The 19,299-nt window shown below is 37.9% G+C and overlaps 1 protein-coding gene across 2 annotated transcripts in view; it reads right to left on the reverse strand.

Moving 5' to 3' along the window:
• Window positions 1-4,593: 4,593 nt before the first annotated feature.
• cnbd1 (cyclic nucleotide binding domain containing 1) overlaps window positions 4,594-19,299 on the reverse strand; it is a 64,726-nt gene continuing 50,020 nt past the window's right edge. For both annotated transcript variants that reach the window (XM_052114283.1, XM_052114282.1), the window contains 5 exons: window positions 16,775-16,881; window positions 16,230-16,380; window positions 15,913-15,980; window positions 13,512-13,571; window positions 4,594-5,803 (listed from right to left, as the gene is read on the reverse strand). In XM_052114283.1, the coding sequence (XP_051970243.1) occupies window positions 5,654-5,803; window positions 13,512-13,571; window positions 15,913-15,980; window positions 16,230-16,380; window positions 16,775-16,881 (536 nt within the window). In that variant the 3' untranslated portion in view covers window positions 4,594-5,653. The remainder of the gene's footprint in view (window positions 5,804-13,511; window positions 13,572-15,912; window positions 15,981-16,229; window positions 16,381-16,774; window positions 16,882-19,299) is intronic.

The following is a 19,299-nucleotide window of genomic DNA, read 5'->3' on the forward strand; positions in this document are numbered from 1 at the left end:
CAAAAATGTGAAACAGGAAGATCCTTATAACTTCTGTGGTCATTGTATTATTTTGATGAAAATTCAGCTCTACGTTTTGTAATGGGGGCTGATTACATATATGTGGCTATTCTGGTAATTGGGTGGTGGTGTAGTGGTCTAAAGCACATAACTGGTAATCTGGTAATCAGAAGGTTGCTGGTTCGAGCTCCACAGCCACCACCATTGTGTCCTTGAGTAAGGCACTTATGTCCTTGAATAAGTGCACTGTAAGTCGCTTTGGATAAAAGCGTCTGCCAAATGCATAAATGTAAATGTATTGTGGGTCATGGTCATAGCACCACCAACTGGCAGCAGAAAGTAAGGCAATTTTAACAGACTTCAAAATACTCCTCTTATCCTCAACCAAATTGCTTCAAATTTTTTTAGAATTATGTCAAATGCCTGCAGCGGTATTTATTTTTGGATCCTTCAAAGGTCTTGATCTGTGGTGTCTTCTGCTAAAGCAATCTCAATCTCTTTCCACCTTTTCTAATTTGCAGGTATTGGTGAATTTCCCCTCACCCAAACGCCTAAATGACTACCTATCTTTGCATTTCCAAATTTAAAGAACAAAGTCAATATTGAAATGGGAAAAGAATAGTAACTTTCGCCTGCAACACACAGTTAGAGTACAACAATGTTTTTTCTCAACAAACACATAATACTGTCTGCCCTCTCATAAAATGTGGTGGCTTTCCTCGTCAAAGTGCAAAAATAGAAATTCCAAGACCAAAAAAGTAAACCTAGTCTTAATTTCTCATTGAGTTCTCAAGAGGAGACACAGTGATGCAATTAAACTCACTCTGGAAAGAGTCTCCATACCAAATTATTGGTTTGGGCCTTTGAAAGAACTTGCCTTTTTTGGTTGGGACTCTGCATAATTTCCATTTTCCTCTGAAGCCAGTGACCCAGAAGCCAGACACATTTGCTCCCACAATCTGCCCACTTCTATTTAGACCTTAATAACCTTATATGAGACTTAATTTGAAACGCACAATGTACTGCATCTGTTACTAGCATCACTATTAGTATGGTCTAATATATACAGTATATTATGCTTCTACGCTTTCTGTATTATTAGGGGTCTGTGGGTTAGTGGTTTGACTGCTATGGGTTTTTCAAAGTTGACTGCAATAATAGAAGCCTTTATTTTGGTCACACCTTGTACATACAATTTTGCATATATACAGTGAAATATATTTGTTTTCACATATCCCAGCTAAGCTGGGGTCAGAGTGTGGTTTTCAGTGGATAATTTCAAGCTCTGAAATAATTTTCATTTTCCATTTTGGGAAAGGTTAGTTCCCTTTGGTTCCAAAATAATTTACAAATAAACTCACAGCTTGCTTTTGGTGCTACTCTGTGGACATATGAACAGGAAACTGGAGCCCATACATGCTATGTTCAACAACACTTCCTGAATGAGCTACATTTTGGTCTGTTCCAACCCAAAACCAACTGGATCGGTTAAGAAGACATATTAAATCACTGGAGTCTGCTGTTTTATGTTTATGCTGACTTTATCTGCTTTTTTGTGCTTCAAAGGCCAAAGGCCTGACCACCAATCACTTGCATTGTATAGACCCAAAGAGCTGAGATAGCCTTCTAAAAATCTTAATTAGTGTTCTGCTGAAGAAAGTAAGTCATGCACATCTGAGATGGCATGAGGGTGAGTAAATTATGAGAGAATTTTAATTTTTGGGTGAACTAAACTTTTAACACCCCAGCAAACCTTAAAGCCAGCATAGCAACAGAACACCTTATCAATCTCACACAAAAAAGTACAATATTCACCCAAAAAATATGTTTAATTAACTATTACAGGACTGCAATATTACTGATTTGTGATTCAGGAGAAAACAAAGACAAAAAAAAATCAATGTTAAACAATGGATGACGAACATGTACGAGTATTCATTTATAATATATGGCGTGAGACTTTTCACATCCTTACATACATTTTAAACAAACAGTAGATGATAACCATCTAATAGGCTGTGGAGGCTGGAAAGGGGCTGATCTTGTGCAGATGGATTTGCTGTGTCTTTGCTGTATTTGAATGTGAGGTATTTGTGGTGATGGTTGAGGAAGTATGATGGATGTTCTGCCGGCTACAGAAGTTTTGGTCTGGAGGGAGATGGGCACTGTGCCAGGATAATTGCATTATTGCTATTTCTGTACATGTCAGGCAAAGGGGAAACAATGGTGGATGTCACTGGGTGCGTTCATGTGTGTCGGCAAAATATTGGCTTCCTGTTGTTGTTTTTTTTTTTACATGATCATTATTTAGTATGTTATATATCAAGGTACTATGGTATTAATAACTAATACAATATCAGTACCATGAAACCACCCGAGAAATTTTTTGTAAGGGTAATTTCAGTAATTGAAAAAAAAAACACAGGCCAGCAAAAGGGTCAGAGGTCATTTGAAGTGTTATCTTTAAAAAAAAAAAATCATCCTCTTGTCCTCTCTAGTCACATGTGGGCACCTTTTTTCTCTTTGGTAGTCACGTGACCTTTCCCAAACAAACACATAAAACGGAAACATCCGAACACTCCACCTGCCAAAACATTGCCATGAATGTTCACCTCCAAGAGTATACTTACATTAGCATGGAAAAACCATGACATTAAGAGCTTTGACATTTAATTTTGAAACATGACCTGTTTATGTTTATTTTATATCTGGAGGTGCTTAATGAAAGTTAAGCATTCAAAACAGCAACTAGAATTCACACACATATCATAGATATTGTAGGCCAATATTGAACCTTTGAACTCTTCATTATGATACTCAAACCATTCCTGAACAATGTGTGCAGTGTGGCAGGGCGCATTATCCTGCTGTAAGAGGCCACTGCAATCAGGAAATACTATTGCCATGAAGTGGTGTACCTGGTCTGCAACGATGTTTGGTAGGTGGCACGTGTCAAGTTGACATCCACATGAATGGCTGGACCCAGGGTTTCCCAGCAGAGCATTGCCCAGAGCATCACACTCCCTCCACCGGCTTGTCGTCTTCCCACAGTGTATCCTTGTGCCTTCACTTCCCCAGGTATATGGTGCACCACATGATTTAAAAGAAAACAGCACCCATAAGATCAGATGACCTTCTTCCACTGCTCAAAGGTCCAGTTCCGACACCTGCGTGCCTATTGTGGGTGCTTTTGACAGTGGACGGGGGTCATCATGGGCATTGCGGACACGCAGCCCCATATGCAGCAGGGTGTGATGCACTGTGTGTTGTGACACATTCCTCCTGTAACCATCATTAATATTTTCTGTAACTTGTGAAACAATAGACCTTCTGTCGATTTGGACTAGACAGGATAGCCATCGTTGCCCTTGTGCATCGATGAGCCATGGGTGCCCAACACCCAGTCACCGGTTTGTGGTTTGTCCCTTCTCGGACCACTGTCTGTAGGTACTCACCTCTGCTGACAGGGAGAACCCCACAAGCCTTTTGGAGATGCTCTGACCCAGTCATCTGGCCATAACAATTTGGCCCTTGTCAAAGTCGCTCAGTTCTTTACACCTGCCCAATTATCCTGCATTCAACACGTTGACTACAAGAACAGATTGTTCGCTTAACATATAATCTGACAGTCCTTGACACGCGGCCTTGTTAGGATATGATCAACATTGTTTGCTTCACCTGTGAGTGGTCATAATGTTTTTGCTCATCAGTGTATAGTGATGTGCAACAGTTTTTAAAAGTTGTGTAGAAAAAGAAAGTGACAATAGGTTAAAATGTTAAAGCTAATGCATAGAAACATGCCAGAACATTGTTTTACACAACTAGGTTAATATTGGAGCATTGCATGTTTATAATGGTGTCTGATATAGGCCACATTTAAAAGAGGCAAAACAGCATAATTACTGTGGAATGTCAGTCATCTAAGGTCAGACACAGACTAAATAAGTGTTTTAGGTTATAAAAACAATCAGAGATGTTTTCCTACAGGAATCTGAGATTAGCCATCCCCAAATGGAGCACCTAAAGTTTCCTGAACCTAAACAGACTTAAAAGTATTCTAGGCTCGCAATTTCCATACAAATTCATTAATTCAAGGCCTGTAAGATGGGAGTTGGCACAAGGCAGTTGCAACAGTATTTAGCTGACAAACGAAATCCTCAAAGTTTATAGTATGCATGCATGACATGGCAGTCTGGTAAATACCATGCAATAATTTAAACCCCTGCCATTGTTTTTGATATGTTGATGTTTAAAAATACTTTTTCATTTGTTTACGTTATGATTTGAGCACTCCGTTACAAATATTCAGCCAGATGACTTCATGGCCAACCTGGCAATGAAGGATCTGAGGAAAAAACTAGACATTCTTAGGGCAAGATCATAAACTATTTGTGTACCAACTGATTGGCACACATAGAAGCTTGCCTAGATTTTTACCCTGATTTTAACTCTGCATGTCATCATCTTTACCAGTGTTTTTACCAGCTTATATACATTAATGTGTGCATGCCAGTTTATGATTCGATGTCAAAACCAGAGGGACCCAATGATTTTGAATGTCATGTAAACATGTTTTTTTTACATTGTTGGATTTTATTTAAATAAGTCGATTTTGATAGTCAGCAGTGTATTGTTATGCATAAAAACACACACATTATGAAACATGTGCACACACACACATGCTTGAGTAAATTGCAATTGTCTGAATAGCAACTGACAGGGGCTTATTTGCTCTTTTGTCACTGGGGGTCTGTGATGTAAGAATTTGTGACAAAAGAGCACAAAGCCTCATTTGAAAGGTTACAGAGATGGCGAAGAACAAAACAGTTAGGAATTATTGCCAGTGTTATTGAGGGATGGCTGGATCTTTGTGGATTTGTAGGTGAAGTGATTGGGTCTTTGTGGATCGGTGGCCACCCACTGGTTTGATTCCTTGGCTGTGCTGAGCAGAAGCACCTGGGCTCTCATTTCGTCAATCAAAAGTGGATTTAATTGCAACCTTATGTTTGCATATTTTTTGGGTAAATGGTACAAAATCCCTGTGGTTCACATAAGCATTGAGGAAAAACTGTGCATTGTCAAAACTGAAATATTTGAAAGTAGATACTCTTAAAATTCAGATTTTTCTGCAGATGAAAATAGATGCTTAAATGGTAAATGGTCTGCACTTACATAGCGCTTTTTTTAACCTTAGAGGTTACCAAAGCGCTATACACTGTGTCCCAATCACCCATTCACACAAACACTCATACACCAATGACAGCAGATTGGGAGCAACTTGGGGTTCAGTGTCTTGTCTCTCTGTATCTGTGTCTCTAAAGTGCGGAGTATGGGCTCCAAATCTTCATTTCCAGCAAATACTGGAGATATAAATTTGGACACTGAATTCACTTGGATTCAGAGTCCTGGTTTTCCTCTAGATTAAGGCAGTAGAAATGTTTGGATCATAGCTGGAGTCAAGACCAGACACTCCAAGACCCAGACCTTTTGGTCCAGGAACCCGGCTGTCCAGTTTAATAAACTGAAACAGAGAGAGACATTTTATAAAGTGGCCAAGTAGCCGTTGAGAGTCTTGGAACTGGTAAGGATAGAGCTGGTGGTTGAGGTAATTATCAGCTTTACTGGAATTGAAATAGGCAGCAGTCTAGATCCATTAAGTTTTGAGACCCAAACCAAGGCTATGTTGACTAGAGTATGTGGTCTTGAGAAGTCTCAACACTCTTCTTGGACCTCTGTTATACGTCCATTTGCCACTTCCGGGGTGAACACCATTATGAAACAGAGCATCAGAAAGTATCTTTCTCTGTGGGAGAAAGGGAGAAAGAATATCTGCTCAGATCAATAATACATTTATTGAAATAAACATAAAAAAAAAATTGCCATCAATACCATAGCTTTCATACCACAGCAATAGCTTATGTTCTCAAGTCATTTGACGAGAAATACAGTTTGTGCAATTGAAGCAATTTCCAATCATATAATCACTTGTTAGAAGCACTTCATATAAATGAGGTCCAGGTTGAAGATTTTTCTAATTACCCTGAAAAACTTGTCTTAAAGTGTTTGGTCACTTTTATGAAAAATTCACACTATAGTTCATCCAATTCAGAGAACGTTTCAAATCTGCTTCCTCCATAGTACTGTGATACTATTAGTGGAGGGACTTGATAGAGATGTCCTGATTCTATTCGGTTTACAAGCTCTCAATTTGATTCCAACTTTGATTCAATTCTGATTCTTATGGGTATATTTGAGTTAAAATGGCCTTTTGGCCTGCATATAAAATATATTCTCTCTCAGCTAATGCTGTAAATTATACAGGGGATATTCTGACTATGTACATTCTGAAAATATACATTTTACAAATTTTATTTTAACATAGCTTTATATAAATTTGGTCACATTTTAGCTTTTTAAAATGAAAAAATCCATGGAAGAATCCACTGCTCCAAAACTTTCATAACAAATCCAGACTACAGTTTGCAAGTGCACACGGGGACAAAGAATCTTACTTTTTGGACAAATGTCCTCAGGCATGCAAGCTGAAAAACATCAATCCCAATCATGAATCATAGGGGAGGAAGCATCATGTTGTGGGGGTGATTTGTAGCAGGAGGGACTGATAAACTTCACAAAATAGATGGCATCATGAGGACCATTATGTGGATATATTGAAGCAACATCTCAAGACATCAGCCAGGAAGTTCAAGCTTGGTCACCAATGGGTCTTCCAAATAGTCAATGTCCCCAAGCATACCTTCAAAGTTGTGGCAAAGTGGCTTAAGGACAAAAAAGTCTAAATATTAGAGTGGGCATCACAAAGCCCTGACCTCAATAGTAGTTTAAAGGGTGAAGGGTTTACTATCAAACTCGATTTTTGAACAATGAAGATGAGATTACACAGATGGATAGATTCAACGGACGTTGAAGTTTTACAAATTATCATTGATAATAAATTTTTCTACGAGATAAATTAATGGGATTTTCACTTCCGGAAACAAACTGATGCTGCCACATTGTGGGCTACTGGCAAAATGTCACCAAGCACACAAGTAAAACTGTAAAACATTGTATTGTTTGCAAAAATGCCCTTATTTAAAGTAAATTATAAAAAATTCAGGGTTAAAATGTCACCATACACATAAAGGGACAAAATATATCATTGTTTAATAAAACATGGGGTTACAAATTAAAGTGTAAACTCTTAAAACCAATGACACTTTGTTGACAAATTTGAAGTAGTAATAAGTGTATGAAAATAGATACATCAAATTAATACAATATTGATAACTCTAATAACTCTAGTTCTTGTCAAATCAGACTCAATTAATGAAGTGTGCTGCTGAACGGACTCAGATATGTACAAACTTAGTTATTTAAACACAGTTAAATGTGTTATTAAAAACCTACACCTAAATTCTGTAAAATAGTTCATTTACATTTTTATAATTTTTTCAGCCCACTAAAATATGTATTACTTTAATTTCTTAACGGTGCAATAAAATGTATTTAATTTAGTCTTGGGCTAATGTTAGTGTTCTAATAAAGCACATTGTAGCTTTTCTTCTAGTATTGTGTATTTATTTTTTCCGCATGGAAGGTTGTGATATTTAAAAGCATACTGAAATAACTTTACAGTGGAGAGGTAGTTAGGCGCTAATTTTGCCATGGAGCGAACACGGAGTGGGGTTTCTCTAATCCAGGAGCGCGGAGTGAGCGAGGAGCGGGAAATGGACAACTCGAAGTGGAGCTAGAGCGGAGTGATTAAAGAATGCTTTGAGCGTGGAGGGGAAATTGTTGCCACTCCACTCCACTCACAGACTCAGGCAAACATTATGTCTAATATCTCCTTATTGTGTTGTATGGAAGAAAGAAAGTCATATGGGTTTGGAACAACATGATGGTGAATGATGACAGAATTTCCAATAATAATAATAATTCTGTAATACATGTTCAATGTGTATTATGTAATAGAATATAGGGGAGTAAACGTCTATTATGTCATTTGTGAAAGTAACGAGTTACTCACTACTTGAGTACTCTTTTAATTGGATACTTTCTTATTGTTACTCATGTAATTATTTATGTTAGTACTTTTACTTCTACTTGAGTAATAATTTTTTTGGCTACTCTACCCACCTCTGCACAAATCACTCCACTGCAACACGTGAATGAAGTGTGACGTCTGCTTACACGCTTCACTGACACAAGTGGTTTACGTGATGTCTGCGTTTTGAATTTAATTGAGTAAATGGTAGAACCTTTCAAAAATGAAGACAATAAGTGACACTTTCAGTGAGACAAGTGTGTGATGCACAGTCATATTTTAGAGCCTAAAGGGACACCATACAATTCGTGCTCACACTTTCACTTCACACTCGCACAGCGCATCATAACTTTCGTAACGCACCTCGCAGTGCAAGGCAGGTTTCAAATGGCAGCTGTCTTGCCACTGCAATCATTTAACACTGTGCCAAGCTCTATCTGTGCTTTGCGGGCATGTTCTACTGCTGTGATGCATTGATAGAATGCTTGGCACAGGTATCAGCATAATGTCTTTCTACCTGATTTCCCAAAGGTCAATGCATGTGACATTTGTATTAATGCATTAACTTCGACAGCACTAATATATATATATATATGACATTATCTAATTGTAATAGTATTATTTGTTTAATGCCACATGACCTAAAAGTTAAATATAATCATGCTGGCATGAACAATCACATATTTTACAGACAGTAAACACACATTCACCTTGGCCGGAAGAGTGTGCATGATTCATGTTCACTATTCATTTCCTTTTGCTTATGTCTATATTTTTAGATTATTTTCCTACAATTCAAAGCTCACTGGCATGCTCAATTCATTCAAATCATTCATATTTCTAAACAGACACTCCAGATGTACTTTGCAAGCATAATCTAATACAGTGTATAAAAGCTAAATTACTAGTCAAATTCAAAGTGACAGTACACAGTTATTAAAAACAGCCCACTTACTGTAGAGTAACCTGAGGTTTAGTGACTTGCTTAAAGTAAAAATATTACTCAAAACCACAAATTCTGTCATTATTTACTCACCCTCATGTAAATTGTGCATATTCCAACTTAAAGCACTTTTAGGTTTTAGGATGCCAGGTTTGACGTGATTGACATCAAACACCATAGGTTCACCATTGGTGATTGCAATGTGCCAACTTTGAAAATGAGGGCTAGATTTTCAAGAAAAAGATGACAAGTCTATTGTTAATGAATTACATTTAAGGTACACAGACTTTTTGAGAGGCTTGACAGCACTTGGTTAATATATGTGTGTGCGTGTGTGTATGCGTGTGTGTGTGTTTTTTTACTGTATGGAAAAGAACAGAATGACCATTCTATTAAACATTACCTTTTGAGTTCCACATCAAAAGGAAAGTCTTAAAGGTTTGGAATGACATAAGGGTGAGTAAATGACAACAGAATTACATTTTTAGGTGAACATTTCCTCTAAATTCACTGGGGCAGTGTGATGTTCCCTGCTGCTTCAAACGCTCCACCATCATTCCTGTCCCAAAGAAACGCAAAATCACAGGGCTTAATGACTACAGGCAAGTTGCTCTGACATCTGTGGTCATGAATTCATTTGAGAGACTGGTGTTGGCCCACCTGAAGGACATCACTGGACCCTTTCTAGATCCTCTTCAATTTTCTTATAGAGCAAACAGGTCTGTGGATGATGCAGTCAACATGGGATTTCATCATATCCTGCAACATCTGGACAGACCGGGGACATTTGCAAAGATCCTTTTTGTCGACTTCAGGCTTTCAACACCATCATCCCAGCTCACCATTCTGAACACCACTGTGGCAGCAGTGGAGTCATTCAGGTTCCTGGGCTCTAAATCTCACAGGACCTGAAGTGGTAGACCCACATTGATTCTGTCAAAACTGACAAACTGTCTGGTTTGGTTCAGCTACGAAATCGGACATCAGAATACTACAAAGGACAGTTCGGACTGCTGAGAGGATTATTGGTTGCCCACTGCCCTCCCTTCAAGAACTATACACTTCCAGAGTGAGGAAAAGGCTGAAACAACATTTTTGAACTGTTGCCTTATAGACAGCACTACAGAGACCTGAGCACCAGAACTGTCAGACACAGGAACAGTTTTTTCCCTCAGGCTATCCACCTCATGAACCGTTAAAACTGCCCCATTGAGCAAAAATTAAGTGCAATACACACCTTAGTCTATTTATATTTATCCAACATACCCTACATCTTATATAACAGATTTGTTTTTGTATTTGTACATACGTATTGTACAAATACTATATATATATATATATATATATATATATATATATATATATATATATATATATATATATATAGTCTTACTGTGTGTTTTTGGTCAATTGTTTTATTATTGTCTTTTATTATATTATTATTTTATTATTGTCTTGTTGTTGTACTGTTTGTGCACTGGAAGCTTGTATGTATGTGTAAGCATACTTGGCAATAAAGCCCAATCTGATTCTGATTCTAAAGAAGCAATGGTTTGAACCTTCAAAACTTTGATTATAAGGTTAGATTGTTAAATCACTAGACTATATCAAGATGTACACCTTAATCAAACCGTAATCATAGGTTGTGGTGCCATTTTGGCCCATGCATGCTAATTAAACTGCTTAATGATGCATGCTTTTCCTTTCTTGTCTTTTATCATAAATCAGACGTTGCACCATAGCATGTAAACTGTAAATATGAATTGAATGGTTTTATAACCTCTGTACACAGCTTAATCGGAATAGTTCTAAAAATCAAGAAAAGTAATGGGCAACTTCACTCTTAATGGCTAATCTGTCAGATTAACCATTAAGCTGAAAAATCACCATCTGCCAGAGACTGCATTTTTGCCAGTGACTATTTACATAAACCTATTTTTCCTGCCTGGCATTCTTGATGGAAGCAAACTGCACCAGCAACAGACGATACAAGCTTCAAATCTCATCACAAAAACAAACAGTTTAAAAGTGTACATGTGTGTTTTAATAAACGGTGTGTTTCTGTTGGCCTGGTACATGCTGCTCTGGGGAGTATAATGATGAGAGAATGAGAAACAGGTGTGTATCTGCACAGGCTAAGAAGTGAGGTGAGGTCACATAACTCCAGACAGTTTAGAAAGGCTGGATCTTATGCAAAGACAGTCAAGGAGCATGTTCCATATGGAAGATACAAAGAATGGCTGCATCCCAAGTCGAATTTTACGTGAGAAGTTTAGGATTTGTGTGATACAAATCCTAGTACGCTGAAAATATTCAAGTGAATTTCTGTAGAATTTTTGAAGTGTGCATCCTTGCATGCTTTTTTGGCTAATATTGTCCAGAACACTTGCACTACAGATATCACTTATTTTATTAAGGCCATTACCGATGATACTGATATTACTACCGATACTTAAATTTAATGGAAAATTATTGTGATTTATGAGTATATAATGTGTAATTATTTCATCACTTAATAATTATAGAACAAAATTCTTTATTTTTTAAACTTATAACAAACATCATAATAAAGCGTAATACATATTCAAATAAAAAGTAATGAATGAAGCTTATGATACACCAATAAAGAAATTACAAGATTTTTATACTTTCTTTTTAAATTATTTATTTATTTTGATCCCCTTTTCTCCCCAATTTGTAATGCCACATTCCCAATATTTAGTAGGTCCTCGTGGTGGTGCGGTTACTCACCTCAATCCAGGTGGCAGAGGACAAGTCTCAGTTGCCTCCACTTCTGAGACATCAATCTGCACATCTTATAACGTGGCTCATTGTGCATGACACCGCAGAGACTCCCAGCATGTGGAGGCTCATGCTACTCTCTGCGATCCAAGCACAACTTCCCACAAGCCCCATTGAGAGCGAGAACCACTAATAGCAACCACAAGGAGGTTACCCCATGTGACTCTACCCTCCCTAGTAACCGAGCAAATTTGGTTGCTTACGAGACCTGGCTGGAGTCACTCAGCACACCTTGGATTCAAACTCACGACTTCAGGTATGGTAGTCAGCGTCAATACTTGCTGAGATACCCAGGCCCCTGTATACTTTCTTTTAATAAGGTGTTAAAGTTTCCTGAGTGGTCTATAGCACTTGCTATGTGATTGCTGGCGTGTTCTGGGTGGTTGCCAGGGTGTCACTATGCAGCTGCTGAAGTATTCTGAGAATTTATTTTTAGCACTTGCTATGTGGTTGCCAGGCTGTTATTGGTGGTTGCTAATGTAACCGGTCCTGCTCGACCAACTCTGAACGGGGTTCGAACCATCGTCAGCCAGCATGGGAGGTATGTGAATTGGAATGCAGCCTGGATCTCATGCAGAACTAGTCAAGAAGCATGTTCCACATGGAATATAAAGAGAATGACATTACATGGAGGAACAGTCAGTCAAGACAAATATCAAAGCACATCAACTATCTACAGATCTATAAAGCTACAACTGAACATGAGCTCCCGATGGCATATCTGAAAAAGATTTAAAAAGAACATTGCTGAAGATCAGAGCACTTCACAAAGAAATGTTTACACAAACACACAAAGCGGTAGTCTTTTCTGTTTATGAGCGCTAGGATCTTTGTACCGCTCAGGAATACAGAATTACTCCAAGGACCACACACACACTAGACCATGGAATCTAGAATAGTGTTTATCAACTGACGTGTTACAGATCTGTTATCATAGGGTATCAAAGAAAAATGCAATAAACCATGTAATGGTGCATAGTTAGAATAGCAAACTAAATAGAGTTTTCAACTTTTAAAAGGGAATATAGACCGCTTCCCATATGATTTGTTTGTGATGTCAAAGGCTGTGCGACCAATCAACCTCTACAATATTTTGCCACAAATTCATCTGTTACTTGGTAAAAGTTAGCCAAATCAGGCAAATTCCAACATGGACAGGTTGTGTGACATACACTCACCCTCAAATTACATTTTTGTTTACTTTTGTATGCTAAACTATTTTGGTACAGTGTTGGGTTGCCACTTGATGTCAAATATAAATTCTGGGCCCTGAATAAATTAAAACCAGGTGAGAACCACTAAAGACCTGCTTACCAGAGAGTAATATTTAAGAGGTTCAGGCCAGCCTGGAAAGCATTTCAAATGAATTTTGCATGTACTAGAGAGGACCAGAGCATGCTGTAAAATATCAGAGCATGTGGGTGCTACCATGTTTGGCAAACTGGCACACGAATACAAAGAAGTCAGATTCTGGAATCTATGAGAACAAAATGAGAGTTGAAAGGGTGTCTGAGAGTAAGTAAGGAGTGTGCATCTCATGAAATATCTGCCTGATTTCTGTTGTTTTCATTTTGCGTGTTTTCCAAAAGGGTTTGGCTCTATAATTCTCTCCACTGGGCTTTCTACACTGTCAATACACACCCTGGATGCTCTCTCAAGAAGAACGCACACTGTAATATGGGTTAAAGGTTAAAGGCAAAAAATAAATAAGAGAACAACCTTCTCATGTTCCCATTTCTTCATCCTCTCCTGTGTCAGGAACTCCTTCATGACTTCCTCCTGCACAAAGAAAAACATACATGTGAAACTAAAGCATCAAACAGCTCTGAAGGTACAATTTTTTATTTCAAGTCTGTCACTTTCCACTGGTAAAGAATAGAGCACAGCAGTAGGATTCTATGAGGAAAAATCCCTTTCAAAATCTCAAGAGACATTGATTTTTATCAATAGCATACACCTTTCAAAATAGACCTTTAAAAAAGTATTTAATTGCAGAATTACATGCAGAATTACACTTCACACAATTCTGCTGCAGTATTAAAGATGTTCTGCCACTGACTGTTTTTAAGGTCTCGTAAAAGCATGAAATGGACATTTTTTAAGGGCTGTGAATCGATTTATTTGAACTAATTAATCACACAGTTTTCTTTGATGAATCATGATTAATCATGGTACATGTTACAATAAAACAAACATTTAAATATAAATCATAAAAATACATTTACTTTATACTTTGTCTCAAGAAAGTTGCTAGAATCATAATTTATTGTTAAAATGTTCAGTTTTTTGCTGATAGTTAAATTAGACATTTGTTATAGTTAAACAAGTAGGTTTAAACCATAAACTCAGTGAGCATGGTATAGTTAAAAGTTGGGCATAATGTTCTGCCATTTTTCAGTAGACTTATTTTTCAATATTTGGATCAAATGTTCAAATTCAATTTATATCAAGCTTTAATGGCAATATAAACTTAAGTGTACATTTCCAATGCATTATAAGACACTATACATAGAGATATAAAACAAATTAAAAGCTGAAGTTTAAAATCTCAAAACTATAATTTTCTCAGGCTGTAGTTCAGTCTCTATAGAGCACACGCTGGGTCTCTCACATCTGTTCATTTTTTCTGACACTGATTCGGATGACAGTGAGTGAGATTTTTCGGGTAATGCGAAGAGATACAAAGCGGCAACTTGTCCATATCTTTCCCACAATTGGCTTACCACTTGCAGGTGAAGTGTCCATTCTCCATACAGTAAATCTGCTCCGCATGTAATGACTAAAAGTGTACAGCTCTACACAATCAGTTTGTGTGCTAAAATGTGCACCCGAGTCAACCGTGTAAAGCCTGAAATTTTATATATAATTTTAGTGATAGGAAGTGTGGAAAATATTTACGTTTCAGGAAGTGAAAGAAAAAACAGGTAATAATAAATAGTTCATTTTTTAACACGCTAAACAGTCAAATATGAGCCTAATTTTTATTTTTTTTACTTTATGATTTTTTTTTATATTGTTCATAATGGTCCATTTAGTGCATGCCCCTATAATATTACTATTTTTATTTTAAAATTTTTTATGCACATGGCACTATACAGTTTGAAAAACAAGTAATAGACATGCTATGCATTCTGTATTATATATCCTGACTTATCACTCAAAAAAGATCTGTAAACAGTGTAGTGAGGTTTCCATTTAAGCTGGAAATTTGATCAAAAAATCTGAATATGGCAAAAAAAAAAAATCTAATAAAGCAGCATTTCATCCCATGAGTTTAAGAGAAGAAAAGTGTCATTTCTGGAGAAATTAGCACAAAATATAAATGAAAATGAAAGTTGTAGCCAGTGGAGAAGATCTTTGTTAAAAATTTAATAAATGACTTGCAGTTAGGAGCATGCAGACAAAAAGCAAAACACAAACTTAGGGCTCTATGACTTCCGTGTTTCAGAAAACACGGATGTAATCGTGGAATACAGTCATAAAACTATGAAACACGGAACATTTGACAAGTTTGGGCCAATATAGCGAACTTCTTTTCGGGAGGTGAGAAGTGAAGCCATCAAAACTCCAAAATAAAACAAAAAATTTGATAGAAATACATTACATGTATAGTACACGGAAATTCTGTATAGAAAACACAGAATTTTGGAAAAAATTTAATGGAAATGTGAAAAAAATTAATAAAACAGATTTCATAGGGCCCTCAACACTCAACGCTTGCTAGCAATCACCGACAGATGACTTGTGTCCGGGAATGACAGCATGTCAAACAGTTCTGCGAGGTAATAGTAGACAATCATTTTGATTGCACGCTTAACTCTGGCAGTTCAGAATAACCAGAGCTGGTTGACTAGAGCAATAATTCAGTCACATGACATTTTTGATGTGCATCTATTCATTTATTAATTAAATGTGTCATAGTTCATGTGCATTTCTTCTTACCCAATAAAACAATTATCCCCTAAGCATATGTTTTTATGCACTTTTTGGAAAGTTTATTCGCATTTCCAAAATTTTGTTTCCATCCAGCATTATGATGCAATATCCAAAACTTTGCATCACAATATGTGGATGGAAACCCAGCTTTTGATATGCTGTTTGAAACGTCCCTTTTCCTTACCTCACTGAGCTTTCCACATATGGGTTGAGCTGTCTGCAGTAGAAGAGAGGTGGTCACTTGGTCCAGCTCTATGAATCCAGACCGGAGTAAATAAACATCTGTCTAATTTAGATTAACCATCATATATACGAAATACACACACTCAATCTAAATGTGCCACATTTGTGCAAACATTGTGTATTAAAACCAGTGTTCTGAGTTCAGTTGAGTTCAGTCTTTACTGTTACATGGTTTTAAAGCTATTACTTCTGAGGTATAATGTCATGGTAGTCTGTTAGCTCGGTGCATGTAGTGAGCAATGAAGTGTAGTGACTGACCTTTAAGAGCTTCTGGTTGGATGATTCCACCATGAACTTCAGTAGCAGTGATAACAGTACAGGGGGAAGGCTGGTGCAATAGGATGCTGACCTCTCCGAACGACTGCTTTGGACCCAGTTTACCAACCACCACAAATTGTATTTTGCAGCTCTGCAAATCGGTCAAATGCCGTTTCATACTATTAAGAATTCATGGAAATTACACTGCAAAACAACCAACCAATCTTTATCTGTTTTCCAGTAAAAATATCTAAAAAAGTTTGTTTTGAACCAAACATTAACTTCACAGAATTGTGCTTAAACAAAAGGAAAACTCTGATAATCGAACAATACAAAATGCTCTAAAATCCAATACATATTCTCTAGATATATATTTTTTACTGTGTAAATGAGGTCAGAGAATGCATTTAACACAAGGTCAGTTCTGAGTAGCTTTGACAAAAAAGGCAGTAAAATAAGAAATCTATTGCATGGATGTCCCTTTTAAAAACATTGGTTTTATGTAACATTACTAACATGTCACAGCACACAGAATCTGGGAGCACCTTTCTACCCATGGGTTTCTTAAGCAAACCCACGTCCTGAAGGATGTTACATTCTCCACGTCCAATGAAGACCACAAATGGACAAATCTCCCCCTCCTTCACCAGCACTGAATAGACAGATAAAACAATGTATTAATTCAGAAAATAAATGAAATTCCCATTTCAGATTGTGATCAATATATACAGGTAATAAACATACAGGTGTTAGCAATTTGGAAGTTTTTGGCAAAGGGTATGTTATAATGTATTGTATATACTGATATACTACACATACTGTTTCTGCAGTATGTACACTATGCACAGTATACACAGCATACCCAGATGATCTGCATTTACCAAAATGCACATAGAATACTGTATTTAACAATGCACTAAAGTCGACTTGGCCAGAAGCGATATCAACTGAAATGAAATCTTTTTTACACATTATATGACTTAAAAAAAAAGATTTCTGTTTGAAACATTTACGGTTACAATGTAAACAATCTAGTCATAGTTGCATACATATGCGTCGGTTATTCTTTGTGTAATCTCCGAGTAAAAAGCATAAAGACTGGATTATAACAGAGGTTTTGTTATACTTTGACCAAGTCTGACCAGAACCCAATTTTTCTCCAGAGTGACTATTTGCACTCAGGTGTAAATATCACCTGCCACACAATGTGGCTATTTGCACCCCAATAGTCTATTGGAAACAAAGAAATTTACAACAAACTGCATCGTGAGTGTTGCTTCAGTGGTGTGGGGCGTAACACCAGCGAGACTGTGCCATTTCGACTCTGGTATGATTCTGCATTTGTTGCACACTTTTTCCCCATTCTGTTAACTCTCCTCTCTTAAAGATGCTGTGAGCGATTTCAGCCGTTCCATACCCCATGCTCCAAAGATACCTAAATGAGCTTTATTGAGACCGACATTGTGCAGAAATGGTTGTTAAAAATAACAGCAACAAAGCGTCTGCCAAATGCATAAATGTAAATGTAAATAGAACCCTCAACTGACAACTGTTATGAACAACATGGCTTAAAAATGGCAGCAAGTCTCAATAATTTGCTGCAACTACAATACTATGAGAATGTGTAAAATTATTGACGGGTCATTGTCTGTGGACACATTTTTGTTTGCTGTTTACAGAGTCTAGAGCTATCAAAGTGACAGGTGAGATATCTTGCAACAATTAATTAATATTTCTCAGAGAATAGGAAAAAATGTTGCGTACCTTTCCATGAAAAAAATCACTTACAGCACCTTTAATATTTTCTTTAATACCATAAAGTTTGTTTTATTAGTAATATTGTAGTAACCATATTTTGTGGCAGAAACCATAGATTTGACGCAATTAACAATGGTGTTTATATAGTAACCATGTTTAATTTTGTGGTTCCTATCATTTTACAAAATACCATGGTGATACTAAGTTTACTGAAGTAAAACCATGGTTAATATTTGTAAGGGAAGTTTATACTTAGGTTTCGGGTTAGGGGTTTGTGTAGGGTCTATGTGGGACTCTAAATAAACACAATAAACATGCTGCAGTGATGCCTCTATACTGTTAGTATTTAATTATGGGTGCAAATACTGTAGTGCTTTCCACTATTTGCACTGGGGTGTGTGACGAGGAGGAGGGCATGGCCAGGCCGTAACAATGGACACCTGGTGCTGAATCAGCCCAATCAGCTGGGAGAGGAATAAAGAGGAGCCAGGGAAGCCAGTCCGAGAGAGAGAGGGAAGCACATGCAGCCGCTCTGTGTGTGTGTGTGTGTGTGTGTGTGTGTGTGTGTGTGTGTGTGTGTGTGTGTGTGTGTGTGTGTCTGTGTGTTTAAGTTTCTTTAAATTAGTTTATTTCATTAAAGTTATGTTGACTGTTCTGCCGGTTTCCGCCTCCTCCTTGCCCATTCTTTACCCATTACACTAGTGCCGAAACCCAGGCTCGCTGCTGCCAACCACTGGGAAATGGAGGAGCCATGGCTGTCCGCAAGGGGACGGAGGAGTTGTTGCCGGCCACTGGGAGTCAGAGGAACTGCTGCCATCCGTTAGGAAGGTAAGGAGCCATTCCGTCCACCAGGGGTCAGAGGACTCGCTGCCATCCGCCAGGGGAGGAGCGGCTGTCTGCCAAGTTGCAGAGGAATGGCTGAGGACCAGGCGACGGCATGTTTGGGGACCGGCAAGAGAGTTTTTATCTCTCTTCTCTCTCGGTCTCTCCTCCTCGCCCTTTCCCTCTCCCCTCTACCTCCCCACGTCTCTCCCAGGGCTCCAGAGAGATGAGGAAGACCTGCCGGCAGCAGGATGGCCAGAAGGGCAACACCTCCCCTACAGGAAGGGAGGAGAGGGGAGTACATCATACTGGAGGGTTTTCCAGCCTGAATCGGGTTGTGGAGAATTGTGACAAGGAGGAGGGAGTGGCTGGGCCGTAACGATGGATGCCCTGCACTGAATCAGCCCAATCAGCCAGGAGAGGGATAAAGAGGAGCCAGGGATGCCAGTTTGAGAGAGAGAGACACACACGGCCACTGTATGTGTGTCCA

This window comes from Xyrauchen texanus, chromosome 41 (genome assembly GCF_025860055.1).
Source record: "Xyrauchen texanus isolate HMW12.3.18 chromosome 41, RBS_HiC_50CHRs, whole genome shotgun sequence".
Classification (NCBI taxonomy): domain Eukaryota; kingdom Metazoa; phylum Chordata; class Actinopteri; order Cypriniformes; family Catostomidae; genus Xyrauchen; species Xyrauchen texanus.